General features: G+C 44.0%; 1 protein-coding gene across 6 annotated transcripts in view; it reads right to left on the minus strand.

The window, feature by feature from the left end:
* Positions 1–10306, minus strand: part of FAM126B (family with sequence similarity 126 member B) — a 68079-nt gene that overhangs the window by 7450 nt on the left and 50323 nt on the right. For 5 of the 6 annotated variants that reach the window (XM_039698041.1, XM_039698032.1, XM_039698005.1 and 2 more), the window contains 8 exons: positions 9136–9279; positions 8769–8855; positions 7779–7868; positions 6505–6536; positions 5256–5313; positions 4197–4381; positions 3498–3596; positions 1827–1936 (listed from right to left, as the gene is read on the minus strand). In XM_039698041.1, the coding sequence (XP_039553975.1) occupies positions 1827–1936; positions 3498–3596; positions 4197–4381; positions 5256–5313; positions 6505–6536; positions 7779–7868; positions 8769–8855; positions 9136–9279 (805 nt within the window). Of the gene's footprint in view, positions 1–1826; positions 1937–3497; positions 3597–4196; positions 4382–5255; positions 5314–6504; positions 6537–7778; positions 7869–8768; positions 8856–9135; positions 9280–10132; positions 10301–10306 lie in introns of those variants that run through there. The other variant, XM_039698049.1, reaches the window with a different exon arrangement.

Below are 10306 nucleotides of genomic sequence, written 5' to 3' on the forward strand. Positions count from 1 at the left end.
GGACCCTTTGAGCTCTCCATTATGGGGGACTGCTGCATATTCAAGTCCACTCTCTAACAACACTGCAAGCAGTGGTCCAGAGTGAGATCTTGTTGAGCTCTCAGTTCCCAGAAGGTAACTGACTGATAGTATGTCTCAAACACCAATAACCAGGTGGCTGTGAAGCCAACCAAGTGGTAACAGACAAGAATAATTGGTAATAACCAAGGACCACTGGTACTAACATGCTGTGAGAAAAAACAAATTTTGGCAGGAGAAGGGGGCCCAGGTGGAGACAGGGCAAAACCTTTCCATGAGAAAGAACAACAAAGTACAGTGCAAGCACAGGAATGACTGGCAGGAAGTGGACATGGGACTATAAGGTGGGACTGTGACTACCAAAGAGCCCCACTAATTAGCATAGAAAGTGACAAACCTGTCTTTGGGGCAGAGAGACACCTGTCCATAAAAAGACATCCCCCCTGCACAAGCTCAGGTGATGCCCCCCAGACCCTAGACATCTCATCAGCTGAACCAACACAGGAACACCATTCCTTCAGCTGTCTCAATGCTGGAGTGACAGCTGGTGATCTCTTTATGCTCTTTAATTCATCTCTCCTTGTTAAAATTAAGCTCTTTAGTTTCTCTTTTCCCTTCATCCTGCCCCTTTATCCAAAACCCAGTGCTGTGTGCCAATACAATAGGTCAAGGACTAACATACCGATTTCCATGATTTCCACACTTTCCATGAAAGTGTGTGATTTACTAATAAAACTCAATGATTTTTATGGACCCTCTGACTTCTGTCATTGCTTTTGACCAATAAGCATTTTTGAATCTTAAGCACTTCTTTACTTTCAGGTGTGGGTCATCCCAGGAATCACAATGCTTTGTTCAGGTTTGAGAAGCAGGAAAAGCATTATCTTGATCAGAAAGAAGAGTACCAGGTTACTCAAACAGCACTGGGCAAAGGTAAGGTGTTCAACAGCTGTCACTGCCTTCACTGTCATCAAGGGATCTGTTTCTTCTGCTCTACCACGTACATCTCGAACCATTTGCCCAGATCACCAAGTAACAGAACCTCTTGCAACTCTCCAACATTCAAAGCTGATGTCTTCTTCATACTCTCTGTCCTTCCCATGGATCACAGATTTCCTTATATCCCACTTCCTGTAAAAGCTTCCAAGGGGCTTTCTCATCACCAGTACTGCCTCCAGCCTCAGGGGCGGTGGTCTGCCTTCTTTAAGGTGCTTCAGAATCTCACAGGGCCTCTATAGTTCCATTTGCTTTCCTGAATGTTCACCCTTCTCCTTCTCATGAAGATACACACAAAGCCAAATAAAATTTACATTTCCAGTGTTTCCAAAAGCATTAGGGTTTTTTCATGCCCAGATCATTAGGTACCACGGGTGCTGAAAGTTAACTGCTACACCAGTGGAGATAGTCACAGACTGAAGATGGTGAGGGTGGGCTACTCACTCCTAAGCTGCTGCTGAAAACAAAAATGATTCCTCACAAAGAGCACTCTTCTAATAATTCATTTTCCCTGTTCTCTCACTATTCATGTTCCCTGTTTGTGAATGCCCTCTAGCTTGGTTTAGAGGCACAGGCAAACTAACCAGGTAGAATGCAACTTCACTGTACTTCAGACATTCGGTTCAAAGAGTTAATCAGATAGAATTTTGTCTACAGGATGCACTGAATTAATGTCACCCACTTTTAAATTTAAGCAATCAAAGAAAATATTAGCTCCTTAATTCATCCACAGGATGTTACTGACATGAGGGTAAATGTACTGGCAATGCCTTTTAACAAAGCTTCTTCAGTGATTCTCCTTGGATACTTACTGTAATTGCAGCATCCACTTGGAAAACAAGGATTCATGTTGCTGGTTAAGGTCTCTGATTTCAGCAGCATAGGCAAGGGGAGCATTTTTCAAAAGATTATGCAGTGTTTCCTGTGTTGAGAAAGAGATGACAGTCATTCAAAGTCGAGAAGAAGCATGAGATACACCTGAAGTCCTTAAAATATCCTCTAGCATGCTCCCTTCTCTGGAGAGAATAGTTTTCACTGTCAGTGCACTCAGTTTGTGGTTAAGTTTTTTTTTCCCCCATTAAGACCCCACTAGGCAGAGTTTTGCTACTGGAGATACAAAGCAGAGATTCAGCAACCTTATTATGGTAAGCAGCAGCTAGACTAGGACTAAAACAGATGACACACTGTATATTTTTCTCTTCATGCCAAGTAAGGAAAACCACTACAGGAAAAACAGATACACATGGAGCTTACACATCACCAACAAGATATAACATCACATTCCTGATCATGGGAACAAAGGGTCCAATCAACATGCTTAGCAAGTGTTCAGGTGTTTGTCACTACAAGAGAAAGCTCAAAATGCCCACCATCTTAAAAAAAAAAAACAAAAAAACCAAAAAAAACTACAGCAGAAAGGATATAATTTGCAGCTGACAGCTCAATGTAGAAAAGCATCAAGAATCAAAGGATTAATTCACTTTCAAGATATGCTGTGATGCTGATGTTTAAACAGCACAGTAGCATTACAGTCAGCATCAAATCTACATTGGCCTCTCTTTCTCTTCAATGTTAACAGCTTTGCTTCCCACTCCCTTGCAGTAGAAGACAGTTGACACTGGAAAGGCAGCTGTAATGTATCAGACAAATAAAACACTGAGAGACAGAACTGCTAAACCTTCAACTACTTTGAAGACAGCAGTAGCTTTAACACTGTAAGCCGTGATTTCCTCCCACAGCTGTTACAAAAGAACTTGTCAAAAATCCAGATGTTACTCTGGGCAGCAATTCTAGACAACAGCAGGCAGTCTGCATATATGCCATCTTTTAAAAAACAAATGGATACAAAAAGCAGTCACAGACACAAGAGCCCCAGGTACTCTACACAATTCCCTGAGACCTGTCCTTGTAGAGTACAACTGCTTGATTTGTAATTCAGTCACCACCATCAGACTATTCCTGTCTCCTAGAAACTGCAAGGGAACAAAGTACATCTAACAAACTACATGACAACATTTAGAGCTAGTTCCAGTTCTGCAAGTGACCTAGTAATGCTCAGATGAAATCAGCTCTCTTGATTTCCACTACACATAAACAGTCAAGACAGTTTTTAATTCCTCCTACCATTTCATTGACAAAAATGATGTTTTAATGCAAGTCTCTAAAATTCTGCTTCTATCTCTTCTTCCCCAAAAGCAAACTTTCACCTTTTCTGGTAACTGCAGCTTTCAGCTGTGAGCTCACCTGATAGTGCCTTCTCTCTGCATTTTTCCTATGGTCTCAGGTTCAAACAACTGGCATAGTCCCTGCTAAGAGCAGCAGTAGAAAATATACTGCCTAAATTGCTACCTAAATCAGCATTACCACTGACCACAAAATCAGTAGAAATAAAGTGAAAATAGCAACATTAGAGATTTTGATGAGGGAACTCTATATCATAGAAATCAAAAACCCAGAGTTGGGTGATTCACTATGAACAGTACCTGATTCAATCTTTTCTTCCGTAACTTCTGCAGTGTTCGGTCTGAAGTGAGCACTTTGGAACTACTGTGAGCTTCAAAGTATTCCTCCACCAGGTTGCCCTATAAAAGGACAGCAAGATCAGTAACATTCCTCCTGTTATCAAGTTGCCCCTCTCCCTAAGATGGCCAATGAGTCACAGGGCAAGAGTGAATACAGAAAGACAGAAAATAGTTGCAAAAATTGCTTCTATAGCAGCATTCTGCCAAAGCTAACCTAGTCAATGATCCTTTCCTGGAGAGCCAGAAAAGAGATTCTGAGAGAGATAACATAACAGTAATTCTTAATTGGTGTGGGGATCCCTGGTGCTGGAAGGAAGTGAGACAATTAGGCTGAACACCAATCCAGAACAGTAATGCGTACTCCTTTTGGTACAACAGGAATCAATTTCTCCATCCTGTCTCAATATAAGGTCTCCTGCTCCATGGACATCTTATCTCCTTCTGAAGCTGCTAATGACGCCAACAGGGTCAGCACACAGGTTCACATGGTGCCTGTCCACCACGGATTACTCAGAAGTACAGCAAAAGCCAGCCCAGCTGGTTTGATCTGACATGAGTTTAGCAGTTCCTCCCCACGGTCAGGTGAGGTCACTAACAGTTTATTGTCACCACACATCCCTTCATGTTTGCTAGCTCAGAGGTACATTTTTGCACACTCACCATCTTTTGCTCCTTATTTTTTTTGGCTAGGCTGTTTCTGGGAGGAGGCGTAGATGCAGCCTTAGTTTTTGCCGGAGTCTTTTGATCTGATAAAACAGCGCTGACTTCCTTCTGTTCATCCTCATCCTCCTCCTCTGAGCAGGAAGCAGAATACTCACTCTCACTTTCTAAATAGGGATCTGGAGCTAGAGCATAAATGTTAAGGTTAAAAGCTTCTTACACAGAACTCATTTTGCATGATCTCACACACATTTTCTAGATGTTTTCAAGCACATGAATCCTAAATATATTTCAAAGAAAGGTAAAATCTATGCTTAAGAGAACTGCAAACACAGATGGCCATTTCTTTTGCAGTTCTAGGATCACAAAGTATTGTTAAGTAAAGCCTCCTCCTTGATACCAACCAAGAAACATCATTGTCCCATAAAAAGAGACTAAAAATGGACAGTGGAATTCCCTATTTCTCTTAGCATCTCTATGTCAGTTTTCCCAAATGCCAATTGTGCAGGCTGAGTATCTTCTATGTCACATTCTGCAAACAAATTGTTGTAAAATACCTCTGTTAGCAGCACTGATTGGAGAGCACAGATGAAATCTGGCTCAGTCTTGGTCTCTCAACACAAAAGCAACAGAAGATTAAACACCATGTACTAAACTGTCCTCTGCACTCATTCTGGTTTAGCCAACCAGTTACTGGAAATACTTTTGACATGAACATCCCAGCCATCAACCAAAAGTTTTATGCCACACTATGCAATTGGGCACAGTCAGCAATGTCAGCATAGGTAAGATTACCAAAAGTTTTGTCTCTTTTGATCACATTACTGAAGTTCAGTAACTTGGTGCTTCTAACCCTTCCACCCCTCACGTCAGTAGCAATCAGTTGTAGAGGAAAGGTCTACATGGATTTCCTTAAGGACATTTCTACACTCTCTGCAGGATAAATCAGGTTGTTTCAGTCACACTGCTACCACTAACAGAAGCTCAGCAGGAAAACACTCTCCCTTGAACACAGTGCTTCACTGATTGTGGCAGCTGACAGCAAAGGCTGATCTTTACCTGCTAGTCTCTTTCTGAGTCTGTAAGGTGTAGTGGACACAAATTCTCTCTTTTTACTCTGGAACAGCAAAGAAAAAACATGCATTAAAAGAAGTATCTCTCTGCTCTAAACTACCCTCTGCCAAGCAAAGACAGGTTACATTTCCAAACTATTTCAGCCCATATGAATCTGGAAAAACAGAGGCAGTTAAGTACGGAGACTTCTTGTTTTCCCATTCAGAGAGAGATAGGATCAAGTTCCAAAATGGGCTTAATTCTTTCAGCTCAACATGGAGAGTAGAAAACTGAAATCTCCAACCAAGATGCCAACCTTGGCCTCTCAGGAACAGCCGAACCAAAGCAATGACGAACTGAAAATGCTTCAGTCCCCACAGCAGTCACCTTCCACATCATGCTGTCTACTCAAAGTCATCTGGAAGTCCTCTATGAAAACGACGACCACAATGACAGAAGACCACTCAGCATGCTAAGCCCAGAAGTACAGCAAAGGAATCCAAGCTGCCTGGGCTCACCCAGTTGTAGTGTCACATTTTCCTCACATATGTTTAAAGCACATGCCTGACTTGGACACTGGATCAAGTCTGCAATACTTAGGAAATACTTTTGTTGATCCTGACAAAGTGGATGTGAAATCATCGAGCAGTGACTACGGCATTCCCAAACAGCATGTCTTTTTCAGGTGTATCTCATCCTGGAACCTCATACCAGAAAAACTGTGCACACATTTCTGCTATGATGCTGTACTATATTAGAAAGCCAGCTCTTTCACTCCATAGCCACCACAACTGGCAGTTCTGCACTGTATCTCTTCTTTTTAAACCAACTGTTAAGTAAGAAACTGAACAGCATCACAGTTCTGGAACTCCTGTTCTAACAGCATTTCTTACAATCAGGGCTGTTTCTTCCTTTTTACTCTGGAACAGCAATTGGAAAGCTGTGAGTTTAACTGTTATCTAGCATCCTCACTTGTGTGACGCAAGTGAGGATGCTAACAATTAAGTTGTCATTAATGCAATAATTAAGCTGTCAAATCTATTTTTTGCCCACTGACTCCAAACCCCATAGTCCTGATTAATGGTTCTCATTTGAGTTACTCCTGTCTGGTTAGAACAGAAAAGACATCTCTACTGTGGAGTATGCTTTTCAAAGTCCTTCCTTTCCAGAACTGTAGTAATTGGCTAGTTCAAGTTTTAGGAATGGGGATAAAAACCCAAATACAAAATCCAAGCAATGAAAAGTCATTACTCACCCTCTGCTGCACTTTGTTTGAACTTGAATGCTCTGAAAAGGAAGAAACAGCATTATACAGAGTACTGCAAATTTTCAACACTGAAATTTTGAGCACATGATGGTCCATTAGAAATACAGGCATTCACTGTTCAAAGGTACACTGCCCCAGAATATCAGCTCCCTGAACAGTTAATCCTGTGATGGAAGCCTCTAGTTCCTCACAGGCAGGCAAGGAGAGAACAAAGAGAGTTGCTGGGAGGAATGGGTTAGAAGTGGAAGACTGGCAATGAGAATTGTAGACCATGCAGCTGGGGATAGCAAAGACTCAAACAGCAATGCAGAAAAACAGATACAGCACGTCTATTGCTGTTTACCCTGTGTGTGCTTTGGGAAGTAGAACATATGTGTATAGACAACGTAGGTGTTTGGTAGGCCTGGAGGCACCCTAATGGACAGATGAGAACACAGTGAAGATCACAGCATGGGGATAAACCACGCATGTGCAAAACTGCTGACAGACCAGTGTGAACAGCAGGCTGGTGCCAGCACTGAACCACACAGAGGGTGCCTGCATCTCCACTCATGTCCCTCTGCCCACGTGCTGCTTCAGAAAGAGAATAGAAATAAATTTACTCTTTGCATTCTGGCTATGAGTTTGTGGTGGCTCCCGAAGCCTGCCTGTGTCAGGACACACAAGAGTCAATGTTATTACTACAGAAGGCAGCTTCTAATTCTTGGTCAGCTTTGGGAGGCCAGGAAGGAGGAAGAGACTCCAGCAGGGAGGGATGAGGCTGAAAAATGAGCTAATGTTTTCTTCCTGAGCACATCAGACTACATTTCCAAGCACAAATGCACATCCCCTTGCCAGTGTTGACATGCATTGACTTCTCCCACCTGTATTTCTCCCTGGAGTACTAGGTGTTAAATGTTATATAATAAAGTGTGAATTTACACATGAACACCCACACTGTCCTACCCAATCTGTGTTTAACACACCACCCCAGCTCATAACTCTCTCAAGTTCAAGTATTTCTATTGAACAGAAAGGAAGTCATTACATGTCACAGCAATAGACAAGAGAGATGTTCATGTTTCCTCTGGAGCAGCAGGGCAGAAGAGATCTGACACCCAGGTGAAGCACAGGCCATGCACATCAAACTGTTCAGCCCATGGTGTTAACCTGAATACTTAAGTATGAGAGAAGCTGGAACTCAAGCTTCCACTCCACCACCCAAAGAGAAACATAACCCCCACTCACCCAGCTTCAGTTCCCCAAACCACCACAGGACTTACTGTTGTTTTGAGGGGTTTTGGCCATCTTCTCAGAGCACTTGGAGTGATCAGGTGTCACATTCTTTTCTGGTGTCTGCGCTAATTCAGAGGCTGCAGGAAGTAGAGGGAAAGGAAGGAAGGACGTGTCAGGTACAAAACTTCCAGCTCTGGCTAGAAATGGAGCCCTACACCTGAAATGCTCTCTACATATTAATTCCCTAGCTATTTCAGGAGCCAAATACTTCTAGATTTTTTCTAACCCTAAAGGTGGCTCTATTCCTCAGCAAAGATTTTCAAAGGCTGAACTCATCAGTTAATTAAGTTTACAAATATGGCCATTGGCAGAGCATGTTTTGCTCCCTGGAAGACCACATGTCTTTGAATTAGAGCAAGGTTTGGTCAGGCTCACTTAGTCCTTTAAAACTGCTCAGCTGGACATGACAGATCATCAGATATAGAAATCACATCAGTTCCCCAGGAGGAACTATTTACCTGTGTCTACTCGTTATCAGTACAAGCTGAAGCTGAATGACTGATGTGAATCTGAAATACCCTGCTAACACTCCCTACCATTGTATGACCAACAGCCTATTCCATGTAACAGCACTGGGACTAACAGACTGTCATAGAATGACTTCCCTCAGATTTCAAATTGAGTCACAGCTCCAGCAGGGAGCACCAGTGAAATCCACCCTGCTCAGAAGGAGGTTTAAGATAGGAAACACAACTTCCCAAGACACAGCAGAAACTAAGAGGCACCAAAACCAGTTTTTGTATAGTGATTCAGCAGGATGATCCCTCTCCCTCAGCTCATCCTTTGTAGGATACATCATTAGCTGTGACAAATAAACACTACTGAAGTTCAGATGGTGCTGGACATACAAGGATTCTTCATGTGAGTGACAACCCTGCTCAAGAACCTTATTTGAACAGAAACAGTCTACTCTCTCTGGAACTGCCACTTTCTGCTTGCTTCTCTTAAATCTGCAGAGAAAGAAGAGCAAAACATACCCAGCTCTGCCATTTTATTGGAGCGTTTGGGAGTCTGGAATGAGTAAACTTCACCACCACTTATATTTGAGCCATTTCCCACTGGATCTGTGAAAAGACATGTTACTCGCAGCTATTTTAAAAGCACTCATAATAATCCCAACTCAAGAAAGACGGAATGCAACATTTCACTGTTTGGTTTTATACTGCAGGTGATGCAAAACAAATATAATAATAAAATCCTAGAATCATAATCTTCTGCCTGTTATCACAAGCACCAGACAGAGCAGATTGAGCCCTCAAAAGCAATTTCACCAACACTGTACAACGCTTACACTGAAAGAATCTCCTGAAGTCAGAGCTGTGTTAGGTTTTCCCCTGCTAATACCTTGGGCACATATTCCAAGAGCAGCAACATAGTTCTTCTCTTCCAGGATCTCCTGAGCTTCATTATCAGAAATATTCTCAAGCTTCTTCACAAATCTCTTGACACTGACACTCAGCTGAGCCTTGTCCTTCCGTACTTTAGTTCCTAGAATTGTAATAAAAGCTTTAACCTCCTGCTATTTCATTATTTCTATTGCAGTAGTACATAGCCACACGACTTAAGAGACCAGGTTCCTGTTATGCAAATCACTCAACAAATTCAACGCTGAGATGTTCTGCTAAAAGAACAGCTGGTCAATAGCTGACCCTATAGCCATTCATCCCTCCTTTACCATGCACGCTGGCTCCTGCAAGACACCCATTTCAGCAAACACCAGCTCCACAGAGAGGAGTAGGAGAAATGACAGTGGCTCATGCCTTACAGTATCAAATTGCACGCAAAGGGGATGGTACTTGCCAACCCTTATTTTTTCCTAGAGAAGAGGAGCAACTGGAAAACACCTTGCCTGTAGGCTGTCAGTACACTCATGGGAGAATGTAGGCTGAAAGCACTCTGGAGATCATCTGCATGACCTTCTGCTCAAAGCAGGACCAGCACTGAAGTCTGAGAGAGATGCTCCGTGCCCTGTACTGGCAAGTTTTAAGCATCTCCACAGAGGTTCCCCAGCTTACACGTAGTCAGACCTGCTGCAGAGCACTGCCAGGGCACACACCTGCAGCCATACACAGCACAGCTCTGACTGTGCGGGTGTTCAACCGCGCCAGGCCCCAGGAGCGCCCCGGTACCCGCTGCAGCCTGTCCAGGGCCGGCCAGGGACAGAGACACTGAGGGGGGGAGCCAAGCGGGGCAGAACGACTCCAGAGGCCTCGTCCTGCTGCGAGGCTGTGCAGAACCCAGCTCGGGTGTTGCAGAGCCCCTTTCCCGCGGGCCCCCGCGGCTGCTCGGACCCCTCTCCCAGCGCCCTGGGAGCAGCGGGCGGCGCTGGGCTGGGCTATACCTGAGTCGTCGGAGATGTGCTTGACGACGTCCTCGTCGGGCACGAACTTCACCTGCAGGGAGCGGCGGCTGCCGCGCATCCCCTCAGGCCGGCTCATGGCGGCTCCCGTCACGTGGGCGCGGCCCCGCCACCGGGGGGCGCTGCGGCCGGGGGGGCGCGGAGCGGCCCCGCCTC

The sequence above is a fragment of the Passer montanus genome, unplaced genomic scaffold, assembly GCF_014805655.1.
Source record: "Passer montanus isolate IOZ18808 unplaced genomic scaffold, ASM1480565v1 scaffold1, whole genome shotgun sequence".
In the NCBI taxonomy this organism is placed as follows: domain Eukaryota; kingdom Metazoa; phylum Chordata; class Aves; order Passeriformes; family Passeridae; genus Passer; species Passer montanus.